At 42.1% G+C, this 21,671-nt stretch overlaps 2 protein-coding genes across 2 annotated transcripts; one reads left to right on the top strand and one right to left on the bottom strand.

Annotated features, from left to right (window-relative positions):
- The first annotated feature begins 323 nt into the window (after window positions 1–323).
- On the top strand, window positions 324–12,584 carry LOC139334049 (DENN domain-containing protein 3-like). The gene is made up of 28 exons (XM_070966790.1): window positions 324–407; window positions 1,555–1,744; window positions 1,844–1,951; window positions 2,395–2,510; window positions 2,993–3,117; window positions 3,518–3,629; window positions 3,981–4,100; window positions 4,200–4,298; window positions 4,565–4,684; window positions 5,288–5,403; window positions 5,576–5,731; window positions 5,816–5,912; window positions 6,030–6,133; window positions 6,560–6,744; window positions 6,884–7,043; window positions 7,201–7,400; window positions 7,435–7,436; window positions 7,512–7,674; window positions 8,275–8,534; window positions 8,635–8,805; window positions 8,992–9,121; window positions 9,439–9,547; window positions 10,178–10,316; window positions 11,107–11,267; window positions 11,422–11,558; window positions 11,751–11,869; window positions 12,129–12,266; window positions 12,366–12,584. The coding sequence occupies exons 1-28, from the start codon at window positions 324–326 to the stop codon at window positions 12,582–12,584; spliced, it is 3,840 nt and encodes a 1,279-aa protein (XP_070822891.1).
- Window positions 12,585–13,500: 916 nt separating this feature from the next.
- Window positions 13,501–20,524, bottom strand: LOC139333437 (potassium-transporting ATPase alpha chain 1). Its single transcript, XM_070965842.1, has 22 exons — window positions 20,504–20,524; window positions 20,161–20,220; window positions 19,738–19,941; window positions 19,527–19,640; window positions 19,221–19,355; window positions 18,716–18,833; window positions 18,309–18,577; window positions 17,801–17,879; window positions 17,443–17,562; window positions 17,115–17,224; window positions 16,885–17,019; window positions 16,398–16,766; window positions 16,126–16,262; window positions 15,812–15,962; window positions 15,530–15,698; window positions 15,221–15,375; window positions 14,868–14,991; window positions 14,568–14,713; window positions 14,357–14,490; window positions 13,915–14,016; window positions 13,637–13,728; window positions 13,501–13,545 (listed from the first exon to the last, which is right to left on the bottom strand). Exons 1-22 carry the CDS (start codon window positions 20,522–20,524, stop codon window positions 13,517–13,519), a joined length of 2,973 nt encoding a protein of 990 aa, XP_070821943.1. The 3' UTR covers window positions 13,501–13,516.
- Between the last annotated feature and the right edge of the window lie 1,147 nt (window positions 20,525–21,671).

Raw genomic sequence — 21,671 nt, 5'->3', positions numbered from 1 at the left:
TGTGGTGGAAAAAACATCTGCTTGGGTTTTCAGAAGTTGTTGTCGATGAGAATGCTGGCAGTGATAATGAACTGCAACAACCACTCCATCATGTTGTGGCTTTGTTCAGCTGATAGATGCTATTCTCATGCAGAAAGATGAAGATGAGAGAACTATAACATGTATATCTATATATGTATATCACTCTCTGGCTACTTTTCGTCCTCTCTCTGACTGACCTCTGTTTCCTCTGTGTTACTGTCAGTGGTTGTGGTCCAGCGGGTCTGACTTTGCCCTCTCCCCAGTTCTGCTGGTCCAGCTGTATCCCTGGCCTGATGTCAGTGATGGCGGACCATCTGCCTCCTCTTCTGCTGGAAGCCTGTGTGGTGGTAGGAGCATCTCACAGCAAACTCAGGGAGGTTTACCAGGTATTTACCTCCAAATACACCCTAATGGCGCATTTCCATTACACAGTTCCAGCTCTACTCGACTCGGTTCTACTCTACTCTACTTGGTTTGGTTGAGTTTCCATTACAATTGAGTACTTCATAGTACCTCCTCAACGTAGGCGGGGTCGTCATACCACAGCTGCGCAAAACTGCCATGACGTCAATTTGTACGCGACGCAAACAGAGCCGACAAACAATGGAGGACATCGAGGCGATGTTGTCATCGCCTCGATGCCATTTCCCTCAAGTGAGAATAAAGAATAAAGTCAGCGGTTGCTGTTGCCTGGCGTTACAATGGAGGGGGCGGGGTTGTTTTTCCGGTGTTGGACGTCGCAGACCAGTGACGACACTCTCCGGCCAATCAGTGGCCGACAGGCTGTTGACGTCACACATATAGTATCGCTTCTACTCGCTTGGAACCTCGCCAGAGCAGGTACTAAAAATAGTACCAGTTACTATCCCTAATGGAAACACAAAACAACCGGGTAGAGTCGAGTCGAGTCGAGCCGTGCTAGTGGAAATGTGGCATTAGATACTATTCCATTTTGTTGGGCTGTCATCCTGCTAGAATTGGTCTCAGGGATGAACTGACAAAACACATTTTTGGCCACAGCTCAAGAATTCATACACTAATTATGATCAAATTCAAGGCGGCAGTTCTAATTATATCATGAGGCTAATTTCAGTTTTGCTACTATTGTCATGATTTGTGAGCTTTATTGTGAGTACAAGGAATACCTGTAAACCCCATGTTTTATTACCTTTACCTTTTTATTAACCAGGCTCTTAATCTCCATTGCACTGCACTGCAAACTTTAAACTGCAGTCACGATGTCCAAAGTAATATAATACCTGTCCGTCCTTTTGCCTCGTGGTTCCAAACAAACCAAAGCAAACCATATGGCTGCATTCCAGGTATGAATCGTGGCAGGCATGTCGATGCTCTGCTCAGGGGTTGATGACATCTGAGTTTCAGGATGAGTTATTAAGCATTTTCCTTCTCCCCCCAATTAAATGAGCCAGAGTAACTGTAGAATATATGGAAAGTGTAATATAATATGTACCAGAACAAATTTTAATAAGAATAGAGTTTCAGCCGATCCTTCCCTTTCTTTCTCCCACTCAGGCTATTAACAATAATGAAACTCTGGAGCACCTCCTGTTGGAGCCTGAGGTACTGCATGTCCTGGCGCCTCCTTTTGTTACCAGATCACAAGCAGAGAGCGAAGCAGTGAGGTCACATGGGAAGAGGCGGCGTTCCTTTCTCAGGAAGAAGAGGGATCAACCTCATTTAGCTGCAGCAACTCCCAGCCAAGGTTTGGTACCTGCTTTTCTGTGGAGCTCCTCAAGGTTTCTGATTTGTCCATGGATGAATTTTACCCGTTTTATCGCATATTTGTTTTATGTTATTTTAGCGCTTCATGTTTTTGCAGGTGGAGGAGCAGATAGAAGAAGAGGAAGTGAAGATGTCATTGTTCCTAAAGACATTGACCTCATGGCCTTACCTCAACTTTGCTTCCCAGGTATTTGATATTCTGTCACACACACACACACACACACACACACACACACACACACACACACACACACACACACACACACACAATGGAGTCTCCATTGAAACAAAATTATAGCTGCTATCAGGTGCAACAGGTATACGGTGTTCACATGCATCTGGACAATACATATATCATTGTAATATTCATATTTTGATATGAAGACTTAATATAGTCTATCATTTTTGCTGTTGTGATAAATGTGTTGCTGTCATTTCCTGGTCTTACATGTAGTGTTATAGTGTGACTTTTTATGTTATGAATTATGCTAATTCAGTGTAAATATTTTCTGTGATGCCTACAATAAGAATAATATTTTTACACATTTAATTATTGAGAAATTTGGTTCAAACGTGAAGTACATCTTGCCTACAGCTGAACATGTTTTGATATATTTTTTCTTTTAGCAGGTGGCCTCCAAGTAACTAAAGAACAGAAAGATGAACAGTTCCACTTCCTGGTTTTTACTGATGTCTTTGGCAACAAGACCCATGGAGTAGTAATGCAGTGCTACCATCCAATACTGGTACACAGTACTACATGTCATACATCACACACAATACTTAATCTAAATCCCATCTCTTTTTTTTACTTCTACAGAAGGATCTCTAACCTAATGCAGATGAAAAGTTATTTAAGATATGGTGGCCATAATTGCTGACAGCTCAACCAATTAGAATGAATAAATAAAATATCCTAAATAGCCATGGTTGGGAGGGTTACTTTAAAAATGTATTCCAATACAATTACTAATAAAATTGTTTAAAAGTGTAGTCAGTAACATGATCCAAGTATTACAATATTAATGTAGCTAGATTACCTTATGTTACTTTTGGATTCCATCAATGCAAATATGTTGTTCACACCCCATCTTCAAGTAAACTGCCATAAACATCATTGTAATACTGTTCCATGTAGCCCCTTACTCCACAAGCCTGTAAATAGCATGCCCAGACTGAAAAGGTGACCTCATCTTAGGTGTCCACTGTCTTGCCTGTGTCTTTACAGGAAGGGAGGTCGCTCTTCCAGAACGGAGCTGGGTCCTTCAAGTTTTCTAAACTGTTCTTTGCCTACGGTTTCTGTGTCATATCCAAGTATCCTTACTTCACTGCTCTCAAAGACTGTCTTTCATGGTGAGGAACACCGGACTGAACCAAACTGCTTGCCTTTTTAAATTGGTTTTGCTTTGCCATACAAAATGAATCACAGAGTTTTTGTTTGTCAAAGTAGAGTTTATCCATATTTTATGTTAATGAGCGCTAAGCCATAGTTGTCAACAAGCTAACATCATACAGTAGGTGTAATACCTATTCACTGCTTCACCTTTGTTTTAAGAGTTGCTCTAAAGAAATAATTTGTCTAGTAGTAATTTAATCAAAACGATAGTTATCACAAGTTTTGCAGTCGCTGTTGCACTTAATTGTTTGCATTAATTAATGTGTTTAACAAAAATGTCTTCTTGTGTCTTTCTCGGTTCTCTCTTTCTCTCTCTTTCTCTCTCAAACTCTCTGTCCATTTCTGTTTCTTTGTTAGTCTGTTAATCCAGCTGAAAACATGTCATTTATCAGACATGGAGGAGAAAGTGAGAGAGTTTGCAGCCAAACTGGCAATGGTGCCTATCCCCCCTCCTGGACAGCTACATTTGGTGTGTGTGTGTGTGTGTGTGTGTGTGTGTGTGTGTGTGTGTGTGTGTGTGTGTGTGTGTGTGTCTGTCTGTCTGTCTGTCTGTCTGTCTGTCTGTCTGTCTGTCTGCAGCCAAACTGCAATTATATATCCATTCACTCTGTGGTTACACAGAGTGAATCCTAAAAATATTTACATTCATAGCATCATTAGCCAGTAGTTATCAGGTTCATATTGCTGATATAGCAAACTGCTGTAGGTAGTGGTGCCATACTGTTACATGAGTGTACATTTACCCATTTTCACTGCATTCTTTGATTCTGATTACAGAAGGTAGAACAACAAAAACTAGAACGCTGTGTATGTTTTGCAGATGTTTACCTTGCATCCTCTGACCATTGTATTACCATCCAGAGAAGACAAAGACCAACCAGCTATAGATTTAGACCTCCATCTGCCCTTCTTCTGCTTCAGGTCACGGCAGCTCCTGCAGGTACCACGCACACCTCTTGTGTTCGTGTTAGTGAAACAGGAGGAAGATTGCGTAAACTCTCATATCTCTTTGTTCTTTTTTCCGTCCATGTCTCTGTAGGTGCTGTCTTGTCTCCTGCAGGAGCAGCGGGTGGTGTTGTTCTCTGCTGACTGGGCCAGACTCACACTGGTGGCAGAGAGCTTGTTACTTTTTCTGCAGGTCCGTTGAAAACATCTGAAAAGGGCACCATAGTGTTAACCCTTAACTATGATATCAGAAGTACTTTTGCAAATGTGTGCATCTTGTGTCATCACAGTCACTTTGAAATAATACCTTACTACTTAATTTGTTTAAAAGAACAATTTAAGAACACCCCTGCATAGAGAACTTGCAGCATTGAGAAGTGTTGAATCGTCCATAATCCCTCATCAAGCCATCCGTCCTTTAACCTTTTGACTTTGTCCCTCCGTGCCTCTTTCCTCCAGCCTCTGTCCTGGCAACAGCCATATGTTCCTGTCCTGGCTAAAGGCATGCTGGACTTTCTCATGGCTCCTACTGCCTTCCTCATGGGCTGCCATCTCAGCCATTTTGAAAGGGTTACTGCTGTGAGTACATACCTTCCAAATTAGTTCAAACTTCCAGCACAAGACAGTTGTTGTTTTTAGAGAAATTGCATGGAAAATGAATGGAATAATGAGAATGCTGCATGGTGAATGTACATTTCATCCATAATATTCTTCTCTGATTCATAAATGATGATGAAACGAGTGAGTGAGAGTGACAGGGCAGACTCCAGACTTCTGCTTCAGGCTTGGTTTGATAATTAGAGGAATGGGTTTGTTTCTGTCTCTAAAAAAGGAAGTGAAGTGTGCACATCCGTGCAAATAATCTACAGGTGCTAGACAAACATAACAGATATTAGAAGGCCTGATGAAGATCCCACGGGATCGAAAGGTTGCCTCTTTAAGCAAATAAATTTTCTTGGAGCATATACAGTGTGCAGACTACTTTGTTTCTGTCTCTGGCCACAGGAAATAGGCACTTAATTTTAATGCGTCTAAATAAATATAGAATTAAGAAGTTTATCTGTAGCAGGTTTACACACAGTGTGAGTGTGTACAGTTCTAAGTGAATACTTTGCTTACTTAACTTACTTCGTACACAAAGAGAAGAAAGATTTATTTCATTCTTGATCTTCCTCCATCCAGGAAACAGATGATCTGATCCTAATCAACATTGATAACGGAAGTGTTTCCACTTCTTGCTGTGAGACTGTTGACCTACCAGAGATTCCCCTGGCTGCTGCAGACTGCTTCACACAGAGGTACTCACTATAATGCCAAGAATAATACAACTACAGCTAATCTGTAATAGCACTAGACAAAAAGATGGATTTGGACTGCAGATGTCCAACTTTACTGATCCAGTAACCTTTTCTTTGCAAGAGATATGAACATATTTCTGTTTGTTTATACAGTATGAGTGTGTTTTTGCAGGTGTCTGTCCCTGAACATACATTTTGACCTCCATCAGTGCCACCGTGCAAGCTGCGCTGACATCAGTGAGCAGCGGGCACAGAGAAGAGCGTGGCAGCACAGCCTCAACCATGACATCCAGAGGATCACACTGGAACTGATTGTCAACATTTTCAGGTTCTGTGTGTGTTCTTTGAGATCTAATGGGATGGTTTTCAGAAGAATGTATTTTGTTAATATGTAAATTAATGTATGTAACAGAGATGTTGGCAGTCATTTGAACTATGAGCATCGAGTGTTCAACAGTGAAGAGTTCCTGAAAACCAGAGAGCCAGCTGAACAGCTTTTTTACAAGAAGGTAAATTTGGTGTAACAATTTATATGTTTTTATTATTTCAACTTGAAATGGGACAAATTAGCAGACATGGGAAGCTTGGCTAGGTGCTCATCTTCAATTAACATGGCCATGTTGCAGGTGTTGGAGACACACATCTTTCACTCATTCCTCAAGGATCGTCTCAACAGGAAAATGGACAGCTTTGCTCGAATGGAACTTGGGACTCGCTCTGCGATGCAGAAGTGAGTTATAAACCTGTTTTTAAAAAGCCTCAAACCAAATGATAATATTCATGAAGTTCACCCCTTGATCTGTGCGTTGATCTAAAGGTTGTACAAAATCTTAGAAATTTACTGCAGGGCTTATGTGGACCTGGAAACTAAGTAAATACTGAAAGTACATAGAGTTCCAGTTAGGGACACGTGTGAACACATGCATACCTGATCAGACTGCAGGTACACGCTCTGTGTGAGTTTACTGGGCCAGTCAAACAGTTAATGTTTCTTCCTAACAACTGACAGCATTTTGAAGTCTGCAGCTGAGGCGAGGTATCAAATAACCACTGCAATCTCCTTCTCTAACTGTATGGCAAAATTTGTATTATTTGATCTGCTTTTTGTGCTGGAAAAGTACCTGCGCTGCTTTGTTTTTTATCATGTGCCGTCTAGGATGAAGGCTATGGTTGAAGTCTGCAGACCCACCATGCAGGAGATTCAAGCCCACAGAAAGAGCTCTGTCACAGAAAGCAGGCTGAATAAGAGACTGGGGATGAGCCTTCCAAACCTCAGAGATGACCAAACTATCAACTTCCAAAGAAACTCACTGCTCCCCAGGATCATCATATCTGACCCCAGTGAGACTGGAGAGGATGTTCAGGCACAACAGAGGCAAAAGTTGTCAAGATAAAGACGAAATACCTTGAAAAGATAAAACTTTTCTGTTTCTCTCCCCCTTTGCCTTTTCTTCCTCCTTTCTATCTCTTTGTCTGCTAGCATCCAGAACTACTCCTAAGCCGGTAAAGGTGTTTCAGCTTCCAGATTTGCCAGCCTCTCTGTCCACTCACTCTGTCCAAAGTTATTACAGTGAGCTGATCCAGCAGCTTGACAAGGCCATCGTTTCAGTCCATAACGAGAATCCTGCTCTGCTGGCGAGGTATTATGCTTTCCTTAGGTTCCCCTCGTGTCTTTTCTGGAACATCGCTGTCGTTCCTGTCGTCTTCATTCCAATCAAGCACACCATTTTACCATTTTACACCATATGTCTGTTTCTGTTAATTTTTCAAATAAATTAATAATTTTTCCCTCTAAAGATTCTACTTCTTGCGTGGTTTCATCAACACGTTGTGTTCGCGGCGGCTGGATGCTCTGTGCGATTTCCAGAACCTCTACAAGACAGACACCGCCATCTTCCCCACGCAGCTGGTCACATGGCTCGTGGATTCACTGCACCGAGGCGAGAGAAAACAAGCCGACAGACGACCTGAACTCAAGAGACTCATCCTCAGGGTCAGTCAGTTTGCACAATCCTCATTCACGTCTTGTAGAAGTGGTGGTTGGAGATTTTGGTGGTTGTCCAAAAAATGATGATGCATGTGATCTTGTCTTTTTTCTATCTCTGAAGACAGAGAACAAGAAGCCATCGGTGCAGCCAGATGACTATGTCAAGAAGTTTGAGCTTCCCCGAAAGCCTCTGCTACAAGAGGAGTTTGTACGTTGTGTCCAGGAGTGCGGGATTGTTAAAGATGTTGCGACCATCCACCGTTTATTTGATGCTCTGACTGATGGTGAGTGTGGACAGTATAGAAACGGCAATGTCAAACCTCGGACTTACAAATGCTGTGGTGTTGATTAGATCAGCTGACAGTGGACTCAGAAGTGACTGTTACAGTAATTATTTTCTCCACCAGCATTACATGAAAGGATTTTGAATCGATTTCACCAGTTCTTGCTGACATGTTGGAACCAAGCAGCCGCCACATGATCTGTGACACTTTAATGTTCTGTAAGCGTAAAGTACAGTCTGTACAGCAGCGAACATAGCATTTAGGAGCGTTTAGAAAAAGAGCTGGATATTTTCCTCACGAGGTGGTGGAGTCCAAAAACTGAGCTGAAAAGAGAATGAATTTTGAACCTACAGTCAGCAGGTTGTCAGAAACATGATTGCTAAGGTGGCTCTGTACCTATTGGATGTGTAAACAAGCAACTGTTTCACCTTTTGGATGTATATATCTAATTTATTTCTTTCAGTCAACTGTGTAATGAGATATAAGATAAGGCACTTCACTGATCATCTGAGAGGAATGAAGTGTGATTTGCACATTTGTTCCTCCTTGATGTGTCAGTGTGTCTTTGTCTTCTTTCATACCTCTCTCCCTATGTCCTAGGCCAGACAAATCAGGTGGACCCCAAAGTCTTCAGAGTCTTCTACACATTCTGGAAAGAGACGGAGGCCGAGGCACAAGACGTCAGCTTGCCCTCTGAGGTCATAGACCATCTGGACAACAATGAGTGCGTCCACAAGTTGTCGTCGTACGTCAAAACCTCCCATGGTGTTGGTAAAATTGCCATGACGCAGAAACGTCTGCTCTTACTTACGGAGGGAAGACCGGGATTCCTAGAAATCACAAAGTTCAGAGACATACAGGTCAAGTGTCTTAAACTCCTTTCCTCTGAATCATGTTTTTCATGTTAATTCATAACCCTGCATTCTTACCTCAGTAAATAACTCCCCCATGTCTGTGCAGGAGGTGAAGATCGCCTCAGCTTCCTTCGTACTTGTCCGTATCCCTTCTCTTCGCATCCAGACCTCCAGCAGGCCTGAGGTGTTTGAAGCCAACCTGAAGACAGAGACTGAACTCTGGAACCTTGTGGTGAAAGAGATGTGGGCTGGACGCAAGATGGCTGACCAACACAAGGTACAATAAAGCCTGCTAAGAGATCCTGTTGACAGTGTTCAGTATATAAGGTTGATAAATGGTGCAATGTGGCTTTGACTTTGTTAGTCTATTTCTTAATGTGTTGGTTAATTTGCCTTCTCTCTTGAGTCAGTGATGCACTATGCTAACATGCTTTAACATATAGTTTATTTATTTTGTCTTTAGGATCCCCAGTACATGACTCAGGCTCTGACCAACGTCCTATTGATGGATGCTGTCATGGGCTGCCTGCAGACTCAGAGGTCCATAATTGCTGCCTCAAAGCTGGCCTACTTTGACAAGATCAAACATGAAGGTCTGGGCTCATTCTTTTGTGGCTTTTTCTGCTTCTTGTTCATTTTTCTTTCATTTCACAGATAAAATTTTTGCTAGTACAGCAGACGTTAGTGCCACATAGTCCAGAAAATGATGTTAAGGTTGCTTTTGTCCAAACGTCAGTAGTAATAGTTGCCTAGTATATTTTTTTGTTGAACAACTCATTGATTTATTGGCTTATCGTTTTAACTCTAATTCTGTTTCTTTCTCACTCTCTCTCACCCACGTTAATACCCTCCTCCATTCACATCCTCTTTCATATTAATTTGTTCATTCTTTCTGTTTGTTTCTGATCAGTGCCCATGATGGTCCCTAAAGCTACCTCAGAGACTCTAAAACACAAGATCAACCCATCACAGGACCTGGCTGAACCTCAGACTGTACATGTGCTGCTGTACACACCAGGTACTGTGGGAAAACTTCACAGAGTCTGTGATTACTTGCTCAGCATTGCTCATTTCTAATGTGCTAGTTTTACACAGTATGTCTCCTTGTTGTCCTCCAATAGAAGAAGTTTCTTTGTAGTGATAATCAGTTTATGTGTTGTGCTGCATATTAGCCGGCAGGATAATGGTTGTTCTGTCGGACTCATTTTTTTCCGCATTACACTGTGACAGAAAGCAAAACATCTGGAGGCTACTGATCTGAAGAGATCACTCAACTAAATACAGCAGATGAATAAGATTTTAAGAAGTGACACAAGTTAGAGGCAACACACTAAAGCTGTGTCTGTCTATGCTGTGATATGAAGTGTGTATTAATGTGTTATTTATTTTATATAACTGCTAATAACAAAAGTATTTTAGAATCTGTTTATCAGGAAAAGTATAAAATTCTAATTACTTCAATGTCAGCTGTGTAATTTTTATTCTTGCTGTGTATTCATTGCCACATATGAAGACATATGAATACTATGGCTCTGTCTGTCAGAAACTTTGGCCAGTGGGGGTTCTTATTTCCATGGTGGTGGTGTTCCCACACACTAAACCACCACCCGGCAGAGTTATATGTTTTTTTTTCTTACTGCGTACTGTCTCTTTCTCTCTTTCTCTCCTTCTCCAGGTGAGATGAAGGCTAAACTGTGGGTGGCTCTCAGTGGAGGAAAAGTGGTTGTGTTTGATGCAGCTAGCTGGTCCATGCTGCAGGACTGCATCCAGGTCGGAGAGTCGCAGCTGGTGAGAGCAGACATGCTGTACTCTGCTCCTACTGCTGCTTTAAATAAATTTGCAATCTAGCTGAAACATCAGTGTTTCCCATACAGTTCACCCCGTTTTCACGTCGGTGTCACTCTGCGTATATCCAACACTTGCGACACCAACAGACGCAGAGTCCAGCATATAACCGTCATCTGCTGCATATGTGAAATATGTGAAAAATTTTTGTGGCTCCAGAGGGAGCTGCTCAAAGTCTCCCTCAAGTGATGTCACTTGGGGCTGAAAACAAGCCTGAAAATGAAAAAAATCTGGGAGTGTGGAGAGAAGAGAGCTAACCAGATCTCTGTCACCTGCTCCTCATCTCTGCTTTAAGATAGCTGCTCGAGCTGCTCCTAGAATAACAGACTTGAATCTCCACCTGCACTATCCACCGTTGTGTCGTGTTGGTGGTCATGGACGGACCACGTTTTGCATTGGATGAAAAAGACGATATATCTGGTTCTGCTTATTACAGGACTTAATACTTTTTGAATTAAACTGTCCAACATGAGTTTGATTAGTTTGCTAAATGCTTAATCAGTGAAGTGCTCTTTCAAACTTAACATATTTAAACATATTTGTGGTAAATGTGTTATATATATAGTCTTTAACAATATTCGGAAAATACAGGGGTTTTTTAAGAAGGAAAGTGACAAAATTTTCAACGTCTTAACTGATTATTTAATTAAATATACAGTTTTTGAATCTGTTGTCCCGCCACTTTCTAAGGGAAGTCAAACTGAGATCCCATGTCACATCTTCTTCTACTTAGAACTGCATGCTGGGATTGATCCAGGATCAGGTGTGGATCGGCTCTCAGGACTCCGTAATATACATCATTGACACTGACAGCATGTCCTGCAACAAACAGCTGACTGAACACAGAAGTGAAGTGACTGGACTCACAGTGGACACCAGAGAGCAGCACAACAGGTAGATACATGAGTATCTCCAGTTCAGATGTCAATTCTATCAGGTTAAACATCAAAACGCAGTCATATAAAGGTGAGTCAAAATGTGTTAAAGGGCGCATTGCAGCACTGTAAAAGCACACATTTTATCAGTCTTTGCTTACTGTCTTCCCCAGTCAGCAGACATTCTCCTGCAGCAATGATGGCACTATTCTGCAGTGGGACTCGGCCAGTCTCAAAGTGAAGCGACAGTTCTGCCTCAGCTGTGATCGTCTCTCCTCCATACAGATCCATGATGGCACACTGTGGTGCTGTAAGTGTGCGCAAATCCCTTCTTTCTCTCCTCATAAACTGCTGATTTGGTCATTTCTTTCACATACTAGCACTCAAATGATAGACTGCAGTGGCATTCATTGTTCTCCAGAGAAAACTTCTGTGCTGCTCACTGGCTGAATGCTCTTGATTGCCTTATCTCAACCAGGTGTGTTTGTGTGTCTGTGTGCAGGTTGTGGTGACAGCATCATGGAACTGAAAAGGAACGGGACACCACAAAGAAGGATGGCACTTCCTGATGACCTACGGAGCATGCTCATTAGCTTCAGCAGCTTCATTGTCATCCCAGAGGTGAGTTTGCAGTCATCAGCTAATGTGTTTAGCAATTAAGCAAATTGGCAGCCATTTGGTGATTTAGCAAGTCAGTCATTCAGTCTGAAACATGCCAGGACATTAAAATACTCCCTTTGGTGTCAAGATATAATGTAGCTAGAACAAATATTATTACACAAACAGTATTTACTGAAAACATTCCCCAGCATTCAGATGTACAGATGCAACCATATTATGATTTCATTGCCTTAGCCCAGTTTTTGTGTGCTTGTGCCAGCGAGGTCAGTTGTGGACGGGTTGCGCAGACTCAGGGGAGCTTTGTCTGTGGCACACTAACAACGACAGACAGCCATCCAAGAGGTTATCCCTGCCTGGCAGTTCAGGAGTCACCTGCATGATTCGAGTCAAGGACCAGGTGATACATGATACATGATTCTTTTCTTTTCCTGCTCCTCTTCAATCACCACCTATCCAATGCTACCTTTGATTTCCTTGATGCTCTCCTCCCCCTCAGATCTGGGTGGGCTGTCGTGGCCGGAGCAGTGTCGGAGGTCAGTGTGACAGTCAGCTGAGAAATCAGGTGTTGGTGATGGACCCAGAGAGCCACACTGTGTCAAAGGAGCTGCAGGCCCACTCGGACAGCGTCCAGACACTCTGCTCTGCTGAGGATCGCTACGTCTTGAGTGGCTCTGCACGGCGTGATGGCAAGATCGCCATCTGGAAAGTTGAGTAGAGAACACAGACAGCAAGCACAAATGAAGTAAGAGAGGGCCATGTGGAGAGAAGATGACTTTTGGGTGTTCGACTGTGACAAAAAGATCATCTTGTTAGGGGTTGAATAGAGAAAGGCTGGACACAGGTGGACAACATGGTGAAGAGTGAAACTGAATAGAGGTGTAGAGGCATCTTTTGGGAGCCATATTTCAATGGTAATTCAGTTTTCTTAGTCACAAAATGTTAAAAGCAGCCCTTTTAAAGATGATATTTTGAGACTTTTATGGAAGAAAGAACCCTTAAACAAAGTATGTACTGCATGTGACAAAGATCTGGTTTCTGACGCTGGTCTGGACTATGGAGAGAAGCTTTTTTTTTCTTTCTACACACAAGAGATATCCAACTGGATTCCTCTGTGTGTTCTGTTTGAAAAACTTAATTACCTGAATTTTTCATTTTCCAGCATTTACGATAAAAAGCATTTCAGGTATTATCATTTAATCTTTGTGTGTTATCACCTCACCCCTGAGTAAAGACACAACTTCAAAAACACAACCTCAAAACACACACAAAGCAATATAGAATACAGGAATAATTTCTAGTTTTGTTACTGATTTGAGGTCATCAGTCTTAAAATACTTTATTAGTACAAATACAATTCAGCCACAGTTAAAGAGCTAGAGCACATCAATCTTTGAATTCTTCATTGGTGATGTTGAGTAATTGTTACCATTTTTACTTTGTTATATGGATTTAGAGCAACTCTTGACATTAAAAGACAGTTTAAGCTATAAATACATAGATCACAAAGTTATATGAATGCTGCGCTGAATGGTGAATTGAGAAAATGGATGGATGGATGGATGGATGGATGGATGGATGGATGGATGGATGGATGGATGGATGGATGGATGGATGGATGGATGGATGGGTAAAAGAGCTTCTCTGGTCTCAGTAGTATAATTCTTGATCCCACCAACCTGACAGATGACAAACCATGGATAAGTGAATGCTGAACACATGTAGAGATGTTAATAGTTTGATGAATGGATGGTGAATAAAGAATATTACTTCCTGGATGTCTTCTGACTCCTAACTTCCTGATCTCATCATAGACAAAGATTAAAATGCCATATGGAAGAGGAACAAGCCACCACTGAAATCTGGACAGAAAACACAACAAACAAAAAGGAAAAAGGAGTTACTGTAGTGGAAAAATAGCTTTGTATTTTTTAATTGAAATGTGTATTCTCAGAATTCACAGCATACGGATTGCTTCGTCCTTCTAATCCAGTCTGAGCTTTGATTTGAGATGGTGACCATGTGAATGAGGTCCTTTGTGCTTTTACCTGATGGGCATGAAATTGAAGATATTGGGCATTCCAGGGCAGTAACAAAGCAGATTACCCAGGCAGAGCTGGAAGATGATGGCAGTAACCAGGACACGGTTCCTGCAAACAAGTAAACACATAAATAACCAAATGTCCTGCTGGAATCTTCTTGAAAAGATAAGGAGATTAGTTCAGGTCTAACTGTTACCATATGTTTTATGCAACTGTAACAGAATAGCAATTTCCCACATACACTTAAAATGTATTGAACTGTTCATAAATCATAAAATAAGGTGTTTCAAGCACCTTAGATGACTGCAACGCTCTCAAAGTTGGAATAAAGGGAGGTTTTCCGGTTCTTCCCATTTTGCTCAGGAGGTTTTATTGTTAATGTCATAATTTTACCAATTGAAAAAACAATCTGTAGATCGATTCATGTTAGAGATGGCTCTTCACTGACCTGAAGAAGCCCTGCTGGAACACAGAGAGGCGTCGAGTTTTCCTGATCAGCACATCTGCGATCTGACAGATTTCTATACTGACGAAAAATACAGTGTAGCACGTATACTCCTGGTACAACCTCTGACTGAAGGTCTGTAAGGAGTGGAGAGGAGAGGAGTTATGTTACGTCCATAGTTTGAAAAGAGCCCAAAGGTAGGATCTATACTAACCCATTCTTGTCCATAGCTGTCCTGTAAGTCTTGAAGGTGAACATTCTCCCACTGAGAACGCAGGCCAACACACAAGAGTGGGAACCAGCCCTCCTGGGCCATGGCGGTGAAATAATCTGTAAAACCTGCAAAAGACTGGATGGCTCCTAAAACAGAAAGAAGAAATGGAAATATGTAGTCATATACAGTAAGCATGTCTTGCTCACCAGCACACACACACACACACACACACACACACACACACACACACACACACACACACACACACACACACACACACACACACACACACAGTCTCACCTATCTGGAAGTATGAGTACACAGCCAGGGCTTCGTTTACCAGACGATCACGACGAGGGTTCCTGGGCTTCAGGTGCATGATGTCACTCTCAGCTTTCTCATAAGCCAGAGAGACAGAGGGGAACTACAGGAGAGACGGGACATAAACAAATTATATATTACAGCATATATAGGAGTGAGGAAGATAATGATGTCGCTAATTTACAATTAATGCCAGCAAGTATCCTCCATAGAGGATGAGGCTGGTGTGTGGTGATTCAAGTATACGTCACAGGGAATGAAAATAAATAACCAGTGAGATGATCAGTGATTTTTTTTCATGCTGAACTGGCACTAATGTCCTAATTACTCACGATGTCAGTGGCGAGTTCGATGAAGAGGATAGTGATGCAGCCCAGAGGAAGAGGCACGCTAACAGTGATGTAGATTAGATATGGAGTCAGCTCAGGGATGTTCTTGGTTAGCGTGTAAGCAATAGACTTCTTCAGGTTGTCAAAGATAAGACGGCCTACACACACACATACACACACATTCAAAGTCAACTCAAAAGCTCAAGTTTGAATAACAAGGACAGAAGAGGGAGACAGAGACATCCTTCAACAGAGACAGGAGTGATGACCTCCCCTCCTTGTACCACCACCTGTTATCACATGTGGTCTCACCTTGCTCCACTCCAGTGACAATAGAAGCAAAGTTGTCATCCAGCAGGATCATGTCTGCAGCGTTCTTGGCAGCATCTGACCCTGCGATGCCCATGGCGACACCAATATCAGCCTTCTTAAGAGCCGGAGAGTCATTCACACCGTCACCTGTTACAGCAACAATCGAGCCCTGTGTGTGGGGGTGAAAGATGAGAACATGTGATACAAGTCTGAAAATGAAGTCTGATCCTTGTCGTCCTCTTAGGGGAGAGCAAGATAAATTAGTAGTACTGGTATATTTACCAGACGCTGACAGCTCTCCACGATGATCAGTTTCTGCTGAGGAGATGTTCTGGCAAAGACCATCTCGGGATGGTTCCGCAACGCTTCATCTAACTCATCACTACTCATCTCTTTCAGCTGACCACCACTGATCACACAGGCACGAGCGTCCCTGCACACAGACAGCAGAGTAATGGATGGAGTTAGATTCAATAAATAGACAGAGACGCATGCACGCAGTCAGACCCGACAGACCGGTGGATAAACATTGTATTTCAATGAGCAGTCGTAGAGGTGAGTGTTGTTCAAAGTGTGGACAGCAGTGATGCAAATACCTCTTGTTCACTTGTTCGACAGGTATGCGCTTCCTCTGGGCAATATCCTCAACTGTTTCACTGCCCTCTGAGATGATACCAACATTGGCTGCTATTGCCTTTGCTGTGATTGGATGGTCCCCGGTCACCATGACAACCTGAAATTCCAAGGTACAAGAGAAAGTTATGTGGCAGGGAAATAAAAAAAAAAACTTCTGCAATATGAAAGAAATTTCAAGCATTTCTTTCAGTATTCAAGCTGCTCATGCACATGTGGGGCAATGTGAACACACCCTGATACCAGCGGTACGGCATTTCATCACTGCATCGGGTACGGTTGCTCTAGGGGGGTCAATCATCGAGATGAGACCAGCAAAGCACAATCCTGAAGTGGTGAAATTCATCTCATCCGGGTCAAATTGAAAGCCTCGAGGAAACGATTTCTCATTCAGATAGATATGACAGAAACCCAGAACTCTCTCTCCCAGTCCTCCCAGGTCCATATAAGCTGTCTGAAAGGCTTCTCTCCACTGCTCATCCAGAGGCAGCTCCTGGCCTTTTATCAAAATTGTGGAGCAGCGCTCTAAGATGCGTTCTGGTGCTCCCTTCATCACCAACAGGTAGCGTAGGTCCAGAGGATCCTCCAGTTCATGGATGGACAGCTGCAGAGAGATGCGTGGTTGATAGAGGCTGAATAAAACATTAATCTGTGAATCACAATAGTGTCACTACTCCAAATGATTTATGGTTTAGACTTATACACTTAAGCCCTAACTTCACCTGGAACTTGTTGGTGGAGTTGAAGGGCACCTCCACCACTTTCTTAAAGCGATCACGGTAGTCCATGATGTTCCCTATAGTGAGCTCGGTGAACTTCAGCAGAGCTGTTTCCGATGCGTCTCCCACCACAGCCCTCTGGGTGAGATGGATAAAGTGAGACAAAGGGGACAAATCTGTTGGCTCATGTGACTTCACATGGACGCTTACTACAGACGCCTTAAGATTTGTACCTTAGGAATAGATATGCCTTCCTGACCAGGTTTGAATATAGCTCTGTTACACAGGGAAGCCACTCTCGCCAGTGAACGCCATGTTTCTGATGACTGGTCAAAACTCTGGCCTGGAAACCACACAATCACATGATTACTGAAAGATTACTCAAATGTGAAATGACAGTACTCTACTTTTGAAACACACATAATAGTTGAAATAACAACCCACAGGTTAGCTTAATTTATATATATTATTATCTTATATGACAATGCTTACAACAATATTACATTGATGTATTTCAAGAGGAAGTGCTATGAACAAAACCAGAGGTTTATCTGTTTTTACCTGACTGATCTTCGGTGGTATCAGCTGCATGAACGTGGTTGTCGAACCAAAGGTGAGCCACAGTCATTCTGTTCTGGGTCAGGGTACCCGTCTTATCAGAACAGATCACTGAAGTGGAGCCTAAACACACAGTTTACACACATACTTTTATATTAAACTTGTGTCATTATGCTGCATAAGGTATAGAGATGGAGTTGAGGATGTAAGCATGTGATCTAAAGGCTTTCTTTGGATGGCAAAGCTGATGAAGGGGCTGCCTAAACCGAATTAAAAGATCATGTTCAAATTTCCAGTTAACAGTCCCTGAACTCACAAAACTGTCAGGAAGAGGATGCATTGGGTGATCAGGCATACTAACCTAATGTCTCCACAGCTTCCAGGTTCTTCACAACACAGTTCTTCCTGGCAAGTCGTTTAGCAGTCAGAGACAGACATACCTGTCCACAGAGACAGGTTACTACAGAGCAGTGTTAGACTTGTCGAGCCTACAGAACATGTGATGACCTCAAGCTACGTTCATTTTGCTTATTATTTACTAATCCATGATTTTGCACTGGGGACCACATCCAAACTGAGCAGTCGCACAGTCCAATTCTGATACTAAAGACATATGGTCCTGAGACTCAACTATTAGCATTGTTTTTATTCATTTAAAGATTTATTTTTCTATGGACAGCTTGATCTTATCTATTTTAGGCATGGTTGTTGTGGTTGTGATTGTTGTTGGCATTGTTTTGATTGCCTTGACTGTCCCTTGTATGTTGAACTGCACTGCAAACCAAATTTCCCCTTGAGGGACAATAAAGAACTGAACTGAAATGAACTGATAATTGGAACCAGACAACATAATGTTTTAAATTACTCACAGTGACTGTGGCCAGTAGACCCTCTGGCACATAAGCCACCACAATAGCCATGAAGAAAATCATGGCTTCCAGGAAGGCATATCCAATGAACATGGCAACCACAAAGAAGGTGAACCCAAAAAAGATCGCAAGACCAGCAATGATGTCAACAAAATGCTCGATTTCAATGGCAATGGGTGTCTTCTCGTTGCCGACGCCGCTTGCCAAGCTGGCAATGCGACCGATGATGGTACGATCACCTGTGTTGATGATCACACCAGTCGCGACACCTGGAGAAAAGATGACGGTTTGTGTTGTGGCTAAAGCTCTGGCAGAAGATTATAACTACTTAAATAAATGACTAAATTGGTTATGTCTAGGCCTGGATACATGCTGTTTGAATGTGGAACATGTGCTGTTCACTGTACCTTCCAGACAGGTTGTAGAGAAGAAAGCAATGTTTCTGGTCTCCAGTGGACTCTCATTAGTACATTCTGGGCTCCTGGTTTGCGGTTCTGACTCTCCTGTCAAGGACGAGTTGTCCACCTGGTACATAGAGAATATTTACAAAAAGTTCATTACATAGTCACAGGATAAAATGGGATAAGGAGGGACAGATGTCTGATAGTGGATTGGACTACACCTGCTCCTCAAATATGACGCAGCTTAAAGGAGTCATTCAGTTTTCAGCTGTCATCTGAGTATTTAAATACATTAGTCATACAAAAATCACGATGTACATACTAGGCCTGTTACATTGGCCAGCCTACTGAGGATGGTGTAATTGCAAGGTGACAGTTTTTAAGATGAAAATGGTATTTCAGTTGACATTTTGTATTCTGTTGTTTGAAAAAACTCTGAGCATAGTCTTCTGTTATGACATGTTTCATTTGTATTAACAAGCAGTATATACAGTATATGCGTGCGATCTACCTTGCAGCCCTGACCAAAGATGACCCGAATGTCAGCAGGGACTCTGTCTCCTCCTTTGATCTCCACCAAATCACCAACCACCAATTCGTTGGCATTGATCTGGTTTTTCTGGCCATCACGGATCACGATGGCTTGCTATGTTCGGAGAGTAGGAGTGAGGTTAGCAAAGATGAAAGGAAATGAACACATGAAGAAAGGCAAAGAGCAGGAGAAGGAAGAAATAGAGTGATGGAAACGCAAAGTGATCGAATGATAGAGATGCCATTAAGGGTTAATCCATTAATGTGCTGACATGGAGTTTCCCACCTGTGGCACCAGATTCTTGAAGCTTGCAATGATGTTGGTACTCTTGAATTCTTGGTAGTAACCAAAGCAACCAGTTACCACAACGACAGCAATTAGAGTGATGGCCAAGTACAGCTGAAGTGAAAAAGATTATGTAACCATAAAAACTTTCATATCTGTTTTTTCCACAGTGTAACACATTAGAAACTCTCTACATGGGAATATAACTCACATCATCAAAGCTGGAGAGGTCCCCTTTCCCAATTTCAATTCCAAAGGCGATAAAGCAGATGACAGCTGCGACCCACATCAGGCACTGCAGCCCTCCGGCCAGCTGCCTGGCAAACTTCACATACTCTGGGGTTCCTTTAGGAGGCTTCAGTTCATTGGGACCATCTCTCTCCAAGACCTGAGCGGCAAAGGTGCTTGTCAAACCCTGTGGATGGAGAACAGAAGAAATGACTGACTATGGTTCAGGAAAAGGCATCATTGTATGAGAACCGAAAGGGCTCACACACAGGGAAAAAGGGTGGTGTTGGATATGGTTGAAGAGAAAACGAAATAAATGAATTGAATGAACCTGTAAGAAGAATAAAGTGGACAAAAACAACAGTAACTATCCAAATAGTTCCTCACTATGGAAGAAATATCTTACCTTGGTAACACTGGTGTTATACCTCATTTCAAGCTCTTCTATTGTAATCTCATGGTCGTCCTGCAGGAGGCGACAAATCACAACATTATTTCAGAACAACCGAAATATTTAAAAGGCAGATCTGAGTTTATCAAGGTAATTTATTAATAGGTGGTTGGTTGCAAATTCTTCTCACTAACTAATGATAATTAATCTCATTACGCTCCATGCATCTTCTATGGAATCACCTTTAAATCTCAGGTAGATCTTTGCAGCACAAATCTAATAACTGAACTGACTTAAAATCACTCACTACAACTTCTTGACCTCCACAAGTGTTTTCTGCCACATAATGTTTACTTACTATATCCATTTCTCTCTTCATGCCCTCCAGTTTCTCCTTCTTCTTCAACTTCTTCTTCTTCTTCTTGTCCATGTCTCCATCCATCTCAAACATGTCGTACGTGTTCTAAATGCAGACAGCAGTCGGCAAAATATTCATTGGCATACATTTAAGCAGGAAATCTATCTGTGCGGTGTTTTGATATTCTTTGTGATATGGATACCAAATACAGTATTGTTTTTTCTGTATCTTTTATATGCTCTTCAAAGGAAGTGACCCCTCAAAAAGCGTATTTCATGTACAATAAATACATTTAGATACACATCTGGTTTGTAGTAAATCAATAAACCTTGACACCTCACAAATTGGAGTATGATAAGTCAAAGAAAACTAATGTGATCTGAAATAACTTACAAAAACTCAAGGCATATGACTATTAATTTCTTTGACTTTATTTACAAGTGTTGACACCATGACGAACTAAAGGTGCAGTGATATATATTGAGAGTGGAGTTTAAGATAGTTTCATCTTTGAAGTCATGCAGAACATCACAGGCAACCAGTGCTGGGAGGCTAAAAATAAGGGCAACAATTATTGTCGAACCTTTTTCATTTCTACATAAGTTTGTCTGTCCAGTGCACAACAGCTTGAAGCCATGTATTTTTTAAAGTCTGTCTTTAAGTCCCTGTGCCCCCCTCCCCCCCAAATTCTGTTCTTGGGTGGTCATCAGCCAATCTGCTGGGTCTCCTACCTGTTTATCCATGGTTGCAGGTGTGACAGGGGACTGCTCTCCTAAATCAATGGAGGTCCAGACCACTCGATCCTTCTTCGCCCCCGGAATTTTGCCTGTAAGTTAGGGTCCGGTCCCAAACACACACCCTGTTTCTCCCTCACTCACACAAACAATGGCCAGAAACAGTGCAAATTGCCTCGAAAAGCCTTTTATACATGACACCTCCCTTTTATATATGCACATGCGCACAAACACATGTGTATGTTTAAATGCGCACTTTAATACGACTACCCGTGTAAAACGGTACCTCAACTAGCAACAATGTCACCCCTAAGCAGAACACACAACACATACAAATACACTCATATCATAGGCTATGCGTAGGTTAGTGTTTCTCTTGTATCTCTTATCTCCCCTAAGCACGTTTCTTATCCTGATAAACTGATTGGAGTTAA

This window comes from Chaetodon trifascialis, chromosome 7 (genome assembly GCF_039877785.1).
Source record: "Chaetodon trifascialis isolate fChaTrf1 chromosome 7, fChaTrf1.hap1, whole genome shotgun sequence".
Classification (NCBI taxonomy): Eukaryota; Metazoa; Chordata; class Actinopteri; order Chaetodontiformes; family Chaetodontidae; genus Chaetodon; species Chaetodon trifascialis.
The sequence above is the reverse complement of the archived record's forward strand: the minus strand, read 5'-3'. Positions and strand labels throughout refer to the sequence as shown.